The sequence below is a fragment of the Argiope bruennichi genome, chromosome 10 (genome assembly GCF_947563725.1).
Source record: "Argiope bruennichi chromosome 10, qqArgBrue1.1, whole genome shotgun sequence".
Lineage (NCBI taxonomy): Eukaryota > Metazoa > Arthropoda > Arachnida > Araneae > Araneidae > Argiope > Argiope bruennichi.
Window position 1 is genome coordinate 67872654 of NC_079160.1, and position 18986 is coordinate 67891639.

General features: G+C 29.5%; 1 protein-coding gene across 9 annotated transcripts in view; it reads left to right on the forward strand.

Annotated features, from left to right (window-relative positions):
• The window catches only part of LOC129988941 (sorbin and SH3 domain-containing protein 1-like), a 213980-nt gene that overhangs the window by 74487 nt on the left and 120507 nt on the right, over positions 1-18986 (forward strand). For all 9 annotated transcript variants that reach the window (XM_056097227.1, XM_056097228.1, XM_056097226.1 and 6 more), the window contains exons 2-3: positions 1687-1832; positions 8890-9005. In XM_056097227.1, coding sequence (XP_055953202.1) covers positions 1687-1832; positions 8890-9005 — 262 coding nt within the window. The remainder of the gene's footprint in view (positions 1-1686; positions 1833-8889; positions 9006-18986) is intronic.

Below are 18986 nucleotides of genomic sequence, written 5' to 3' on the forward strand. Positions count from 1 at the left end.
TTCATTTTTTTTCAAAAATGTTTCATTGAAGAAATCGATGAAATCGCTTAATAGAGGAAATTTTCAATCTTGCCATACGATTACATTAAGAAGCTGATAATAATGTCAGTGAGCTGTTAGACGCGCTTTACGAACTGCAAATCGATGAATTCTTAGAAACGTGTGGGAAAAATCGATGCAATAGAAGTCGACACTTCAGCTCAAAGCGTTTGTAAGTTATCTTGGTCACAGTCAGACAGACAGATGAATATTTTCCAAAAATCTGTTTTTCGAATTCGGAGAGGTCTAAAACATGGCGATTCGTCAAAATCTCGATTCGAGTTTTTTCACCATTACTATACTTTCTCTATACTAAAAAACGAAAAAGTTAAATTACTATTAATAATGCTATAAATAAATTTTACGAGTAGAAAAGTCGTGGAGTTAGTTGGTCAGATTTTATGAAGCTATCGGCGTGCAGCTTATTTCTTAAGACATATATTTCTTTCAATAGCTATTTTCCAAGTCCTTGCTTCTAAAAAATTTTAAAATTCATATGTATTTATATATGAAACTATAGCTCGACTTATGTGCATCGCCTAAGTTAGGAATGTAACTATAAAAAAGAAAAGGGAATTTATACAAAACTTTCACTGGTTGTTTAGAAACGGAATGATCGGAATTTCCACGAATTTTGCTTCTCATCATTATATTCAAACAATTATTGTGCTTGAAATACGCATAAAAATTATTATGATATTATATATAAAAATTATTATTGGTAAGAATTTTAAAAGTCTAAGAAATATTAAATTCCTATTTTTTGTGAAGAAGAAGTATTTTTTAAAGGAATGAATACTTAAAAATGGTATAATTTATAATTGAAAATAAAATTATTTTTAAAATATAAGATTATATCTTGAAAAAACGGCATTTGAAACATGTTATTTAAACGAATTAACTCCGTGCTTTTTCTCAAGTTAAAGCTATTTTCACAAATGAATCAAAATAGTATTAAAGGTAATAAATGGGTTAGAGTGTCTATACCTATTTTGGCCATAATTTGTGTTACGAAATTAAGTTCAAAATATCTTATAGAGACAAATAGAAAGGAAAGTTTTAAAATTTTGTTGAGCTTCGAAATTTAAATACCGGACTAATTTTTTTCATAGAGAATGGACGAATTGAAATATATAAGCATTTCATATCAGACTTTTCAGACTTTCTTTAAAATGAAAACTATTGCAGATCTATAAGCTGCTTGTATACGACTTACAACTGAGTTGATTGGCTGACGCCACTGTTTGTTGTGACAATTATATTGTGAAGATAAGCATTTTAAATAACATGACTCAGATTATTTGAAGCATGAACTGAGCATTTTAAATAACATGAATCATATTAATTTAATTATGAATTCAGCATTTTAAATAGCGTGAATCATTTTAATTGAATTCATGAATCCTATTAATTACATTCTGAGATATTTGACACTGATTTCTGATGGAAATTCGTAAAATTCAGCAAAGAGCATGTTAAAGAATACTTTAAAATTTATTTTGAATTTCTGGTTTGTATTTTTATATTTAATACCCCTTTGACAAAGTGATGCATTTCTATTTGCTTCACTTCATAAAATATGTTTTATTCAAATTTTCAAAGAGTGTTATGATTTTGTCTGGTGCTAAATTAAACGAATTTTTGCAGGTTAATTCTAAAGGTCGTGAGCAGGGACTAAAAGAGGGTGACCGTGTCTTGTCAGTGAATGGACAGCCTACAGCAGAGATGACCCATGCCGATGCTCAGAGGGTGATCAGGGAATCTTCATCTGGTATTGAGTTGCAGATTGAAAGGTAACTCTATTTAATAACTTTTAAAATGCTGGTTTGTGTGCATACACTATATGTTCTAATTTTTTTATAAATTGATGTGATATTGTATTCATTCTTCATAATCAACTTTATTTTTATTAGTACTTTTAGCGCATAACGGTCATCAAAAACTGAAGTTGTGACTTTACCCCTAAGCCATCTTTTTGTGTATTGATTTTCAATACATCCGAATCATAACAGAATTTGCCATTAAAATCCATACCTATAAAATATAGTACTTATATATATATTTGCTGTATTCAGAAAAATCTCTCACATTTGATGCCATGAAATTTAGTTCACAGCATTTAGTTATAATAATGATTCAGTGCAACTTTAGTCCCGAATTTTGAAATTTTATGTCGAAAATTTTTCATTGAATATTTTGTTCTGTTTCCGAGGATTTTTAGCACGTATTCACTATAATATTGTTTCTAATATTTGTAAAAAAAGGAATGCAGTATCGAAGATTCATTTATCATTCTAAAAAATTTGTTTTATCCTTCTGATGCTATTTACTGAACTTAAATTCCTGTATCCGCCATTTTAATACCGGTATCTTTTTAAAATTCTTTGAAATCGTTATTTGAACATTCCTCTCTAAATTAAAATAAGAATAATTCAAAATACCTTTCTTCAATGATTTTTAAATAATTGTTTTCTTGTTGTGTGGATTGTCAAGAAATGTATAAAAGCTAGCATTTACTAATAGCTGTTCACTTTCACATTTCTATTCATTTTCAATAAGAATATAAAAAAATATAACTTCCTTATATATCAAGACAGAATTATTACCACCGTTCCAACATTTGAGTTCTGAAATTTAATAAATATCCTCTTCTAGACCGGCCAGAATTCGAAAGAATTTTTTTTTAGAATTATATCAATATCTTTATCCTTAAAAGTAAAATAAAAAAAAAGCATAAACTCGAAGAATTATGTCGATACGCGATTAAGTTATAGATCTCAATATAATTTTTAATCGATCTTTTCCACCAATCAACTAACAGTGGACATAATGTTTACTTGATAATTCAAGAACACGATTAACTAGATGGGTGATTTTTAGTATATGATTTTAACCCTAACATTGCATATTTGTGCCAAGTTTTGGACTCAGCCAGCCAATGAGAAGAGATTCCAACTGCATACTCGTTTATTTTGTCCTTTTGAAGAAACTAAATATTGTGGGAAAATACGAGAAAATCATAGAGAGCACTCCATATGACTAATTGTCACTTTCTGCAATAGAATATTCTAGCATAATTATTTTGGGTGAATGTTTGAAATTCATTTTTGTTTCAAAGAGATTCAAAGCTCATACTCGATTGTGTGCTTATAAGTTATAGAACTTACTTTGTGACTCATGTTCATGACTAAGTTCATGCTTACTTGGTGACTCATGTTCATGACTAAGCTCGTGCTTACTTGGTGACTCATGTTCATGACTAAGCGCATGCTTCCTTGGTGACTCATGTTCATGACTAAGCTCGTGCTTATTTGGTGATTCATGTTCATGACTAAGCTCATGTTTACTTGGTGACTCATGTTCATGATTAAGCTCATGCTTACTTTGGTGACTCATGTTCATGACTAAGCTCATGCTTACTTGGTGACTCATGTTCATGACTAAGCTCGCTTACTTGGTAACCTTAGAATTACGCCAATGTTGCTAAGTTTCATTATACATCTTGGCAATATATCTTGATTGCTTGGCGATTGAATATCAGAGGGGTGGGTGGAGCACTAAAATGCACGAGTACCCCCGATTCTCTTGTCATTACATAGAAACTAAATGAAAGAAGTTGAAAGTACAAGGAAGTTGACAAGAGAGCTACTTCTCCATATGACCAGTTTCCGTTCTGCAACAAAGTGATCAAGTATAACACGCTCCATTTCTAGATTTGGTCGAATGTTTGGAATTCGCTTTCTTATTAACATTGAAGTTTGCCTGAAACGAAATATCACATTTTTTTTCCATTGCACGCTTGTTTTCATTCCGGTTCGAAAACAATGAGGTGGACACAACAGTTCAGTCAGGCAAGGCAATCTCATGCCGATTTTGACTGCTTCCACCCGTGAAGTGAGGGTAAAAAAAAACCCAGTAACGAATGGGAATGATATGTCGACAGAATAGGGCTAAATCCGGCCTTTCTCTAACACCGGAAGGAACTGCTAACAAATAGATGATCGCATGCATTGTTCAAACATACCTTTTGAGAACAAATATTATATTTTGCCTGTTGCTCAACTATCGGCATTGACGCCTTCAGTTCCCAGTGCTATGTGAAAAGTTACGCTGGCAAAGGTTTGCGAAATCTTTTATTTTGTTCAGCAAAATGGCAGCTGTTTCGTTTCTTCTATTTTATCTTCTTTAGTGTTTTAATATGAGTATTAGCTATTATATGCCATGTTATTTTGCCGCATTTAGTATTTAAAGTATAGCAATTAAGTCGGAGGATTTACTGTATTTCTGCTCCACTATTGCGGGGATTCATTGAAGTAAGTAACGAATTAGTCCCATTGTATTAATTGTTGGTGATACAAAACATTCCAAATGAAAAGCATTGTAACAATGATTAAGTTGTATCCATTGAAATTTACATTCGTTTTCCGTGTTAATATGGTGAAATAAGAAAGACAATAGAGTATTGTTGTTTTATTTGCGAACTGTTCGTTTGTATTCCGTAAAAAAGCAATGAATTGAAAGAAATAGGATTAGAAGACAGGTTTGTTATATTCCCATTTATTGTGAAAGAGTAAAAAGGAGTAGGTGATTTTTTAAATAAATTTTCTTTGAGAATCACATCAATTTTTATTGTTATCAGTTCATTAGTTTTATTTTGAAAGCTTAAAGGATCAAACAATTGAATGTGAAATGTTTACATCAAGTTCTTAACAATAGAAATATTAGAATAATTCGTTCTAACTTATGAATATTGATTTACTTTTCGTTTGAAATATGCTACATTTAAGCTTACAATGATATTCTTATTGCAATGCTTTGTTGAAATATAGTCTTCTAAAAAGTATTTCATGTTAAATTAAGTCAAAGTAAAAAATAAATGCAATTACATGAAAAGCACCATAAATTCATTACAGAGATTTCTTATACCACTCTTCTAATATGGCGTGCTGATAAACAACTATATTAAAATAAGCTATAAATTATAGTTAAAAAACTAAATTACATTAAAGATAAACAAGTACGTTAATATCTAATATAAAAAAAATTTCAGGGGGAAAGAAACTTCTGTTTTTGGGAGTAATACAAAACAGTTTAAACCACGTGAAAATCACAAAACAAATTTTTACTTGGTATTGAATATGCATTACTGGTGATACAGATGATTGAAAACATTATTCAAATATCAAGATATAACTGTCTAAAATTTAATTATGAAACCTTTTATAACGCATTATTCTTGATGTGTTATGTTGAAATTAAAAAAAAGAATAATTGCCTTTTAAAATATAAATACACAAATTTATATAACATTGTACAGTCATCATTAGCATGCAAGTATTATTTAATGTATGACAACTGTAATTAAATTTCGTTCTAGCTACTATGTTTTATTTTATTAATAATGATTTTTTTTTACTTTACATTTAGTTAAATATCTAAACACTTGCTGTAGTTATTTAAATATTTAAATGTAAATGGTAAAAATTAATCCAATTTTTTTTAAAAAATAAATCGTTTAGATATGTGCACGCTTTTATGCTTAGTTTTATCTTTACTATTTTTTTAAATTCTAAATGACTTTTTTTTAATGTTTATTTGGTTTTTGAATTAAGTTTAAAATCAATTCATTGATTCCAACCATGTAAAATCTGTTTCTCAGCATAAACATTATCCTTGCAGTGAAGAAATCTGTCTCTTACAAGTCGAGCGATTTTTATTTTAGCTGTAGCGTTTATGATCATTAAAATAGTTATAAGTTTGTATTGCAAAGTTTCTTATTTTCTTTTTACCGAAGTGCAAACAATATAATGATGCGAAAACATGTACTCATAATAAGTAAGACAAATCGTGAGAAGCTTGAAATTTTTTTAGTACTGTGATTTGCAAACTTATTGTAAAATATTTTAATTCTTAAATTTAAGACCCAAAGTGACACATATGTATGAAAAACGCGTAAAGATGCTCTTCTCTCAGCTTTCTCTTATACTTACTTCCACAATATGATGTATTTTGTGTTTACTTTTGTAATCTATTGTATTACAAATGATTATTTTGCGCTTTTATTCGTTAACCTCTTGGATCCAATTTTTTTTTGGCTTGTTTTGGTTTTTATTTTCACGTTGAGATACACATGGGCAGAAAAAAAGACAGTAATGCACTCGAGGATGATTTAATGCAAAATTAGATGGAGATTTATAGTTCTAGTAATACAATCATATGCGAAATTTCAATCATCTAGCTAGCTCATCACGTGCTTGAAATTTATAAAACTTACGGAGAGATAGTTAATACATATTTCCTTATATATACATATATATAATACATATATATTTTCCGTAATCGGATTTCGCCCCAAAATTGGATAGAATGAAAAAAAAAATTAAACTTAACTGTATACTAAATTTTATCTATGTACCAATTACTACATATTTAATTTTATCTTTTATGTATTTACTGTTTAACTATACGTCGAATGTATCCACATACCGACAGATAGAGAGGAATATTGTTTCAAAAATAGTTTTTTTGTATGTTACAGTATCTAGAGGTTGGATTTTTCGATTACTAATATAATTTCTGTTTATATGTGAGATAATAGAGATTGTGATCGGATTATATTAATCAGGAATTTCAAGTTCTGGTAATTAATTTGAGTTCGAAGATTGATGCATTGTAAGTAATGGATTTAGACATTTTGTGGCCCTAGGCAGTACTCAATAGGAGTCCCCTCTTTTCATAAATTAATCAATTTATTACATGTTTCACACATTTTTAACTTAATCAAAATGTTAGTGAATTATTTTAGGATATTATTTTTTAGATAAAATACATTCTAAAATTTGTGACTGTATTTTTATTTAGTTTTCATGACTCATGATTGCATAGAATCCACGTTTTATACATAATATTATTTAAACAAAAACTTAGTGTTTATAAATTTTGCAATAATAAAGTGAACGCAGTGAAATAATACAAAATCAAATCAATAATACATGACAAAATCTCAATTTTATTTTAATATTTTATAATGCATAGAATTAGTTTTTTTAAAACAAAATTTATTTATAAATTAGGTTAATAATATTTTCAAAAAAATTGTCTGTGTATGCTCCACTAAGTTTAACGGCCCTAGGAAACTTCCTTTCTCCATAATTCATTATTTTAAAAATATGGTACAAAATTCAACCAAATCTGACCAATTTTCATTTCCCATTAACTTTTAGTCCTCGTTATTTCAACCTTGGGAACCAGAGAAGGCGAGCTCAGCGGTATGCTTTGATTGCTTCATTTTTTGAAATGTTTATTCCCGTTATGAGATTTATCGGCTGACAGAATATTTATTACGTTCTTTTTCTGCATCAAATGACTTGAAACTTTTCTCATCGTTGTATGATTGATTAGTGTTATCTTCATAATTCTATCATTATGCTTTTATTAAACTGAAATCTTGATACTTTTTGAGTTGATACTCATTATTGATGTGTATGGATTTAATTGCGAAATCTGTACTTTGTACTCATTATAAATAATTTTTTAAACGCAGAAAACAGCTGAAATAAAAGAAAATGATATATTATTATTATTATTATCATTAAACATCATTTTAGTTGTCTACAAATTCAGTTTAAAATCCAAATAAAGAAGGAGAAATTGAACAGGTGGATTAGCAAAACAATTTTAACATAATGTGTTTATAGTTTGGTATAACTATCTATAGATTGCGATATCCGTGAGACAAAAGCCATTTACAATATTTTATTGGGCCGTTTGATTTGAACTACTAAATTTAACATATAGTTACTTCTTTTGTTGACAGTGAAATGGAAATTCTTATGTGAATTATGAAAGGATTTTCAAAATTTTAATTCGATTTCTAAAAAGGAATTTTTGCATTTTTCCTCAATAACTTCGGAGATATTATTCCATGATTTCCTTTTTCATACCACTTTTAAACTGAAAAAATACACTTTTCAGTGATTCCAATTATATTTCCGTACAATTTTTATCCAATTTTAATAAATCTGCAAGTTTTTTTAATGTATTTTACAATGCTTTTCATTGTTTTCATTATTTAATTTATGCTGGTGAGATTGCGACGATTTTAAATACACTTTTATGTGCATTTTATCACTGCTGCATAATAAAGAGAATATTTTAAATATTGAATTGCTATAAATAAATCAATCTTAAAATATTAGCATGTCGCGATGTTTCGAAAATCGAAATCTCTTTTATAAACTTTTCAAAACTTTATTTTATTTCAGGAATTACAAAGTTAAAAAAAACAAAATAATATTTTAAAACTGCCAATGAAATAAATAAAAAAAAACACATTTTTATTTCTGTTCTAGAAAGTAGAATTTTTTTTTTTAAATTTGGTCTTTAGGTTATTATTAAAAACTCCACAAAGTTAGCATTAGTAAAAAATAATTTTCTGCTTTTTTAGTTCACTAAAGAAAGCTCTTTTATAATTTTTCCTTTTATTAATAATAATTTTTTTAACTTGAACTTGATGTAAAAATCACGTTTTTGCGATAATATTTTCTTAAGTTATCGTGAAAAAACGCTGAAATTTCGCTTAATTTTTAATTAATTAAGATTCTAATTAAAAATTTAAAAAAAATCGCCAAATCTGGTAGCTGTAGATCAAAGATCTGGTCTGTAGAATACCAACATATACATTCAGCTTCATTATAAGTGTAGATTATTTAAATTTTATTTTTGCAGTAGTTTGATTGCTTAGCTCTTATAAGTGATTGCCGTGACTGACTTAGATGATATCATACCATCGATGACTTATAACTATTTAGAAATATTATTTTCATTTTAAATAAAAAATGCTTTTCATAGGAACACGGCAAATTCAGAAACTAATGGCTTTTGCACGACCCAAAATGGAAGCATGGCCGATGGAGAAATTGTAGAAACCAGACTTAATGCTTTGGACGAAGAGGTTAATCATGCAGGTAAGCTTGCAGGGATTATTTGTTAGAGTATTTTTATAAATAAAATAACATCTCTCTTATCCAATAGCAATGCTGCTTCACCAATGCCGGATCAGCGGATAATTGAATATTTGTTTCTTAGAATTTATTTATTTATGATGCCGCCTGTGAGAATTCTAATATAACAAGTCCATTTATGTGTTTGCCTTAATAATAAAATAAATAATATTGAAATATGTTTATTATTTAAAATTTAAACTTTTATCTATAATTATATATTTCTAACTCAAAATTAAATAACATTTAAAGACATTAATATATATATATTATCATGTGAAATTTAACATTTCTTAGTGTGATAATATATAATTTTGAATGTCTGCCTGTTTACGTGGTAATCTCAATCTAGAGAGAGAAAAAACCCACAAAGTATACTATGAAATTACCCACATGATGTTTTGACATAGTAGATAAACTTTGGTCGATGAATCTCATCAATAATTTGCAGTCTTCTTAATATTAATAAAACGTTTGCTCTATTTCATCAGTTTCCCTCAACTCAACCTATCTTGATATGCGTATCTTCTTCATCTTCATCATCTGTCTATGTTCCCATTTTAAATTCGAATGTCACGTCATAATGTACATCATAATTGCGAATGTAATCGGAATATAATTCCCTACATTCTTCCAAGTCTGTATTTTCTCTTCCTTTTCTGGAAATATGCAACTTTTACAATATATCGAACACAAGTACAAGTAATAATTTAAAACCAAAAAAGGAAAAAAACTCTTCGTCATCTTCGCTTGTTGTTATGTTGTTAGCTTTTCAGCTTTTTTTTTTTTTTGTTTCGTAGGCATAAAGTTAGAATTTATGTTTAGACCTTTCTGTTTATTATTATGAATTCTATTTAATGCTGTTATTTTAATATTATTTCTTATTTAGATGCGAGTTACCGGAGATTGTTTTCTTTCAAATAATATTTTCTTTGCAGTTTTAATGTGAGGGTTTGAATAATATTTTTATCAGAAAATTTCTGTATAGGAATGGTGGATATATGTCGAATAATTATTGACATTTCTAGCATTATTAGCTTATATTCTTGATGTTGCTCGGGTTAAAAATAATTTGAACTCTAAATATTTACAAACTTTCAAACTCAATAAAAAGGATTTTTCGCTGCACCGCCCTTTGTTCACCTTCTTTCATGTTACCTGATTTCTGTCAGTAAATATTCCTTTCTTGTTTTTGCTTCAGTACTTTGAAGTCTAGAAATCTTAGGATTTCAGTTTTCGGGACTTGTTTATTTTTAAGACTCCCATGATAAATCGGAAAAAAAAATGCCAAACCGTCGTCAACCATCTTGGCATCTTGTGTGTAATGGAGTTTGAAGATCTAGGCGTATTCTGAAAATCGCCAAATAGATTGATGTCCGGAAAGATAAACAAGTATTCATTTTTCTTTCTAAATTATTGCCATGGCTATGACCACAGTTCTTTCATATTATTACAAATCTGTAATTTTGCTACCCGGCACGAATAATGACATCGTGAGAAAGACCGTTGTAAGATCTGTGCTGAGCGGCTGCCGCGTCAATGATCTGAGAGCTTGGCGACGAATTTTGCGAGTTTGGCGACTAAATGGATCATACTGGAAAGTTCGAGAAGTTTCACGATCCATCCAGTAGGAGCCAAGATACACTCAGATACGCCCTGATTGGTCTGAAGATTCTAGCCCCGCCTCCCGGAACTATAAAAGACGGGCACTCTGAAGCTGCGAGTGAAGTCGTGTGTATCGTTAGAAGTTGTGTGTGAGAGGAGTCGGAGTCGCCGACAAGTAAAGAAACTGGAGGATTAGACAGCAAGCAAGCTGCTGAACTATAGCGATTAAATGTGTTGCGAACGATTAGCGGTATTTGTTGAAGAAAATTTTTTGTAACAATATCATTGCTTGTATATCTTTTATGCTTCACGTATCTTATTAGAAGTATTTTTCTCTCCGTTTTTCACGTTTCTGTACCTTCTGGGAATCATCGAATTGTGTCCTTTTCCCCCCCTTATTCTCTACTTTCGTTATGAACGATACAATTCATTAGTATCATTAAATTGTTTTTAGAAATTAAGCACGGCATCTCGTGTAGAGAATAATTAACATCTTCATTACGCTCACGCCTTTCATTCGGATAATCTATCTAATTAAACAGTCTTCATTTTTTGCTCTATCTTAAATGTAATATAGAAGGGATCACCTAACATTTAATATATATATATATAATATATATATATATATATATATATATATATATATATATATATATATATATATATATATATATATATATATATATATATACAGAGAGAGAGAGAGAGAGAGAGAGAGAGAGAGAGACTGCAATGAATTATATTTATCCGCCTTTAATTTTGCAATCGTCGGTTGTATTCATACATTTCCTGATTCAAGGACAAACCTTTACAATAAGAACCGTTCCTCCTATGGTATTTTTAAAGGTTAAAAAAATTCATAAAAACTATTAAATCTGAACTTTGTTTATGGTTCCTTATTCGAATCGAGATTATAAAATTATGTTAACATTTGCATAATCCCGATTTGCATGAGCATTATAAGTCTTTTGGTTTTCCCTGCGATTCTCTGTGGTTCCTTTCCATTTCTCTGCTATTCTCCATGAGTATTTTTTATTTCTAGGTTGTTGTCTCTACCTACATAATTCAATCCAAATTAGAAAATGTCCTCTAAATTGGATCAACTGGAATTTTAATATGAAATATCTCAATCAATTGTCCTACAGAAGTCAAACTTTTTGTGTTGTACTAAAATGGGATTAAACGTTTAGTAAATATAACTAGGACTATATAAAAAGTTTTTTTTGGTAATTTTTATAATTGTTTTTTATCTTCAAGGATGATATCTTCTTTTGAAAGGTTTTTGTAATTGCTTGTATCCGACTGATGGTTCCGAAAATAAAGGCTGGCCTAATATAATATATTGCACCTTATGTACAGATTGCGTTTAGGAACAACATATATTGTTATCCGTTTTTTAAACGAACCGAGGAATCTGCGTTGGTGAAACAGTCTAAAATTGATGACGTACACTTTAATTAATAATACACGAACACTAATAAAATAACTTAAATTATAGAAGCGGCGGAATGGGCAATTTGATTACACCATTTGGCTAGATTTATTAGATGAATTCAGTGGTGATCTCACACATAAACACCAAGATAGCCATCTTTACTGTTTCTAAGTGGCAGTGGGCGTTACATATTGAAGAGTAAAGGTCATTAGCTAATAAAGGCTGATTGTATCCATGCTGAGACCTGATAAAGAGAGAAAATATTGCCCTATGTTATGGCTATTTCGGCTTATTTTTCTAATAAAGCATTGAATAAAGTGCAATGATATAAAAATGTAAATATCCACAGATATAAACAATGATATATTATAGTAGTTGCATTACTCTATCTTTTCTTCTGGATAATACATGGCGATGCCTAATTAGGTACGCATTCCATAGGGCATTGCGATTGTAACTAATGGGATGATATGCTGTTCTGTTAAGGTGCGCGCGTTAATGTTTTGTCTTGTATTTCGTGTTTGATTTGTGTGAAATATGATTACTAAAGAAACGTTCTCGAGAACATGGACCCTCTTGCTTCCACTGCACGGATCATAATGATCTTCATTCCACTACAATATATAAAAAAGAATGCTTTTGCATGTGGCAAATAAATATCTGACATTTGCAGTTGAGCCTTGACTTTGCATGGATGCAGTTTCTATTGAGAACTTCTGAACTGAACTTCTGAGAGAAAACTCAATTTATATAAAGCTCAATGTGTGTGTGTGTGTGTGTGTGTTGGCGCTCTATAAGCCAGACTGTTCGACCTATAGTTACCCAAAGTTGGCACATGCATATATCTTGGAGGTCGGGAATGTGCATCTGGGGTCCCTTTTTTGAATTTTTAATTATAGTTTGATGCATTTAAAGTTAAGCATTGTTAATTAATCGATCTTTCAGATTCATTCTGAAGTACTTTTGAATTAAAATAAAACAGAATAAAGGAAATTAAAAATTTCTAATCTGCATAGCGCTACCCCAATTGGCATAGAAAATTCACTCATTTGCGTTACCATAATTCACGCATGCGCATTGTGTTCTGATTGTTGATAACGGATATGGACTTGGTTTTGAAGGCTTAATATGTTTTCGACAAATTATTTCAAACGATTCGGTTTATTTTTTTTAGTGTTTGATGCATTTAAAACTAAACATTGTTAATTAATCGATCTGTTCATGATGAATCTGAGAAAAATTTGTTGAAAAATTCTTGAGATATATAAATTAAGAAAAATATGCTTTAGTGCCCATAAGGTTTAAATACTCAGCGACTTTGTTTTCAGTACTCATATTTAAAAAAATGCTTGGTTTCAGTAAATAAATAAATATATATATATATATATATATATATATATATATATATATATATATATATATATATATATATATATATATATATATATATATATATATATATATATATATATATATATATATATATATATATACATATATATATATATATATATATACATATATATATATATATATATACATATATATATATATATATATACATATATATATATATATATATATATATATATATATATATATATATATATATATATATATATATATATATATATATATATATATATATATATATATATATATATATATATATATATATATATATATATATATATATATTGCGCCGGCGTCCTGGCATACGGTAGCGCGTCTTCCCCGTGATCTGGGCGTCCCGGGTTCGAGTCACGGTTTGGGCATGGTTGTTCTTCTGTTGTTCTATCTGTGAGATGTGTGAATGGGCCCTCCTGTAAAAAGGGGTTGTGCAAGCGAATGAATGATGCGTGAGTGGCAAAGTCGTACTCTTGGCCCTAGTTGGCGCTGCTATAAAAAATAAGAGACGTCCCCCCTCAGGCTTAAATCGCTGTCTTCGTAACAGCGGGCTTGTCAGTGGCAAGTGCCATAAGAAACAAACAAACAAACAACAATATTTATTGCAGTTTAATCATTTCCACTTTAATTTAAAGCATAAATTCTACGGGAGCTAATAGAAAATTAGAGAGAATTTTGAAATAGTGGAATACAGAGAGAGAATTTTTAAAATATATTTTACAATAATACTTTTTATCTTTTAGAAACAATGTTTATATACGCTCATGCGCGTTGCGATGTTATTACATCAATTTTTTTATATTTATGCAGTCCCGTCTATATAAATATGAGCCAATTTTAAAATTAATAACCCATGAATAAAGTCTAAAACATTTTTATGCAATGATGTTTCTTGCTAAAGATTCGAATATGCTTTGAATTCTTTTCTTTTTGTTTGAATCTTTTTTGGGAAATTTTTTAGGAACATGATTAGTTTCTTAGTTTTTGTAGCAGAAAAAAAAAGTTCAATTTAATACTATTTCTCTCGATTCGAATTCGAATATAGATTATGAAAGTTTTTTCAATACAATATGAAGCCGACTTTAAGATTTTATTATTATTTCTGATGTTTTAAACATAGGATATTCGACAAAAATTTTAAAAAAATTATCTACCTGTTTAAAATATGCAGGAAAATTAGAGGGCAACCTCCAAATCCACCCACTCTTTCGATTTTGTCAATTTTTAATACATTTAAAATTTATGATGTTTAGATATGTGATTAGTTCTCGCTTTATTAAACTGCTTTTTTATTTACACTTTTCACGGTTAGGTTTGAAATTATCCTTTTCCCGATTTTTCAAAAAAATCAGTTTTAAAAAACAACAACTTTTAAATATCTAAAAAAAAGCAAACATATCTTTTTTTAAATAACATCAAAGACTCCTTATGTTGCTAACGCAATTCCTCTCTAACAAGTAGAAAAGATCGAATTAACATATGTTTACAAACACGAAACATCTGCAAAACCCATTTCCCGTCACCTAATCCCTTGATATGCGTAGACACGAAGCGTGGCCGATGTTGAATAATTGACTTTCCCTTCACCTCTGACACACACTGCATTTGTCATTTGGTTTCTTATTGATAGAGAGAGAAAGATCAACTCGGCGACGTAAAAACTGAATGGACGACTCTTAACAAGACAAGCTGAATCAAACTAAGTACACCAAAATAAATTGTTACCATGAATGGAAGATAACATAACCGTTTAGGTTGTCAAACTGATTATGTAATTTATTTTTCCCCTCTGATACGCGAAATAAGGAAGCTCGCTTTCTTCAGAAGTTCCAAGGACAATAAAAAGATCTGTGATTTGCTTGAGTGATCGCGATAGTACTGTTTAGCGAAAGAAAAAAAAAATCAATTCTTAACTAAATCGATTACGATTGATAAGAAAAAAAAATTGTTGCAGACAGATAAATTGAAGAAGAATGGGCGAAGAAAAGTTCCTTGTTTTATTTTACAAAAGCTGAAGACTGCTATCCTGTGGGAGTGCGTTCTCCGTGACTATTTGTATTCTTTGGCGTGTTTGTGTTTAATTTTATCAGATAATAAAAAGAAATGGGTTTAGTTTTGCGAAAGTATATTTTCTTCCTCTTTCGAAGAAACAAATGAGCTGTTTTGGAATATATCGCGTCATTCTGAATCATGATCAGACGACGTGGACGAGTCACCATCCCTCTCTGCAATCGCCATCCAAAAAATTTTTACCTTGTTGAAAGAGATTAGGATTTTTCATCTTATTTAAACCAGGAACAATTTTACCTACACCATTTTTTAGTTTTTGCAAATTTTACTTCTTTAACTTTCTAGAACTTCACTGTATGTTTTTTACCTTCAACCATATTTTTGGCGCAGCGTAGCCAGATATGGCTCTTGTGCCATAAAATCCTGAATAATTAACTAACCCTCTCTGCAAAATTCCACTCCACACCAGCAGGGAAACATTTCCCCCGATTGATTTATCATGCACCAGGCCCACTTACGCTGCGACACTTTGAGAAACGGAATTCAGACTTAAAACTCGCCTCTCTTGAAACTGAGATCTTATCGTATCTCCTGACCACCATGGCCCTGAAGACAAATGAACATTTATGAAATCTTTGGTACAAATCTAGAATTTTGGAGCCAAGATCATATATTAAATTTCATTTATATTTTGTATTTGGAGGCACTTTACCCCGTACGCTGTCGAGACCAAATACCCTTTCGCTTTTATAGTTCGGAGGCAGGGAGAAGCGAGTCTCTTTCAGGCGTTGTCCTCATTATCTGACCATGGTTCAAAATTACGAAGTCGACCCCGAAACAATTCATGTGTTTCAAAACTGAATATTCACATAAACAAACTAAAAAAAAAAATGAATGTATCCATTGATTGATTAGGTATTTTATTTTATTTATTCATTTAGTGCTATTTTTACTTGTTTATTTGCATCAACTATTTCGAATGGGAAATTGTTTTATTTTCTTATTAGAAATATAGAAAATACATCCTTTCTTCTTAGCAATACTCTTTCCTAAAAAACCAGTTATAATTTCTATTAAAAGTAATGAAAATATAGAAAGGAAGTTGTTTTATTTTATCTAAGCAAATTTATTATTATTGAATTTTTTTTTTGCTTAAACATGGGAAATTAATTATCATAAAATGGTCATCTATGGCTACTACCTGCTTCGCCGGAATTTTTGGCTACGAAAATTTAGCTTAAATATGGAACTTAGTTTTAATGATTTTGCATCATCGTATTTTTGAATTTTGACAGTCGTTTAAGTCAGACTAGTTTAGAAACCTCATTTCTTAGCCGTTCTGTACTTATTTTGTTCTACGTTCGTGCCAAATTCCCTATTTCTTATCTCATCTAAAATTTGAGCTCTAAACTGAAACGGAAATTATTAGATTTCAACGAACCCAATTGTTTGCTTGCCGAATCGAAATATGCTCTTAAAATAAATGGATGTAAAAAGTTAAATTATCGGAGTTATATTGTGTAATATCGGAAAAGTTTCATAATTTTTACTGTATCTTAGAGAATTTTTATTCAATAAAACATATTCTATGAAAAAAATTTAGTGCCCTATTATAATAAAGTAGACTTCAAACTTAAAGAAAGATAATATATTTTTATACGTCTAATTATATTACAGAAAAGAAGAATAGTGTTAAAAAATGTACAAACTATTAAAAATTTCAATAATTGTTTACTTTTGTTATAAGCCCAGTTTTTAAAAAAAGATTAAAAGATTTATAAAATCTTTTAAGGGTCATTTTTTTCTAGTCATATTATGTTAAAATATTTTTAGGCTTAAAATTAGAATAAGAAAAGGGATTCATTTAGCTTATTAGATAAATTTAATTTGGTTAATTAATATTAAGTAACAAATCAAGACACATCATTTTGTCTGAGATAAAGAACTGAAGCATCTAAGTTTCTGACTTACTAAAAAAATTTGTCAGAACTTATGCCAACCTACATAATTTCATACAAAGATTGATAAATTTGGTGGGAAGCATACTTCCCACGGCCCTAGAAAGGGTTAAATAAAAATCTACACGAAAAATAAGCCTAATCCTCTTACTTATGTTATAAATAGCGGGAGTAAAACCACGTTAAGCTATTTTGGATAATTATGAAATCAATTTGAATTTTATTATACCAAAAAAAGAAAATGCTGTTCTAAAATATACGTAAAATATTAGCCGCCTTTGGCGACCAGCCGGTTCGCCAATCTTAATGTTCGTTTAAATTTTAATAATTAAATATTTTATGCAATTCCTACTTTAATAGCTTCTTCATCAAAATATTTTAAAACTTCAAATTTTGATAGTCATATAATTCACTCATAATATTATAAACGCATTCAGTCATAACGTAATATGTATCTCTCTCATTTTCTGTTAGTTCCCGTATAATTTATACTATAAATTAAAGTGGAAAGGATTAATCTGCAATTAATATAATAATAATTTTACTGAAACAAAGTTTTTTTTTTTTTTTTTTTTTTTTTTTTGTAATATGATTACTGAAAACAGTCACTGAGCGTTTAAACTTTATGGGCACTAAAGAATATCTTTCCTAATTTATGTAATATTTCAAGAATTTGTCAACAAAATATTATCAGATTCATCATGACCAGAACGATTAATTAACAATGTTTAGTTTTAAATGCATCAAATACTAAGAAAATAAAACGAATCGTTTAAAATAATCGGTTGAAAACAGCTTAAAAAAAACTACTTAAAAAAACGATGTACTTAAAACTATAAGCGAATACAAAAAAATATATAACTAACATAAATACAATTTAATTACAAAAACATGCAACTAACCTAAAAATAATTTAAATCATCCGTTGATAATGGTTGTCATGTCAACAATCAAAACACAATGCGCATGCGTGAATTTTCAACCCCCAGTTACAGTAACGCAAATGCGTGAGTTTTTCTACGCCAGTTAGGGTACCGCTATGCAGATTAGAAATTTTTAATTTCCTTTATTCTGTTTTATTTTAATTCAAAAGTACTTAAGAATGAATCTGAAAGATCGATTAATTAACAATGTTTAATTTTAAATGCATCAAACATTAAGAAAATAAATAGAATCGTTTCAAATAATCAGTCGAAAAATCTTAAGCCTAGCCTCATGACTGTTGGGGAAAAAACTGAAGCCGTACTCATTTGGCGGTGGGTTTTTTGAAAACTACTCTGAGGGGCTCATTCCCACTTTCCTAAGTATATTTGTGCTAAATTTCGATCTGCCGGTCCAACTCTGTTCTGTGCAAACTCACAAACTTTCTCCTTTATGATTAGCGGCGATAAATACAGAGTTTAGTTGCACTTATGTCGTTTTAATAAATTTCATGCCACTCAAAATATATTGCCGTTTAAACTCTTTCATTCTAAGAATCCAGATGTTCATGTTCAATCAATTCAACCTCCACCTTCAGACGCAGCTGGA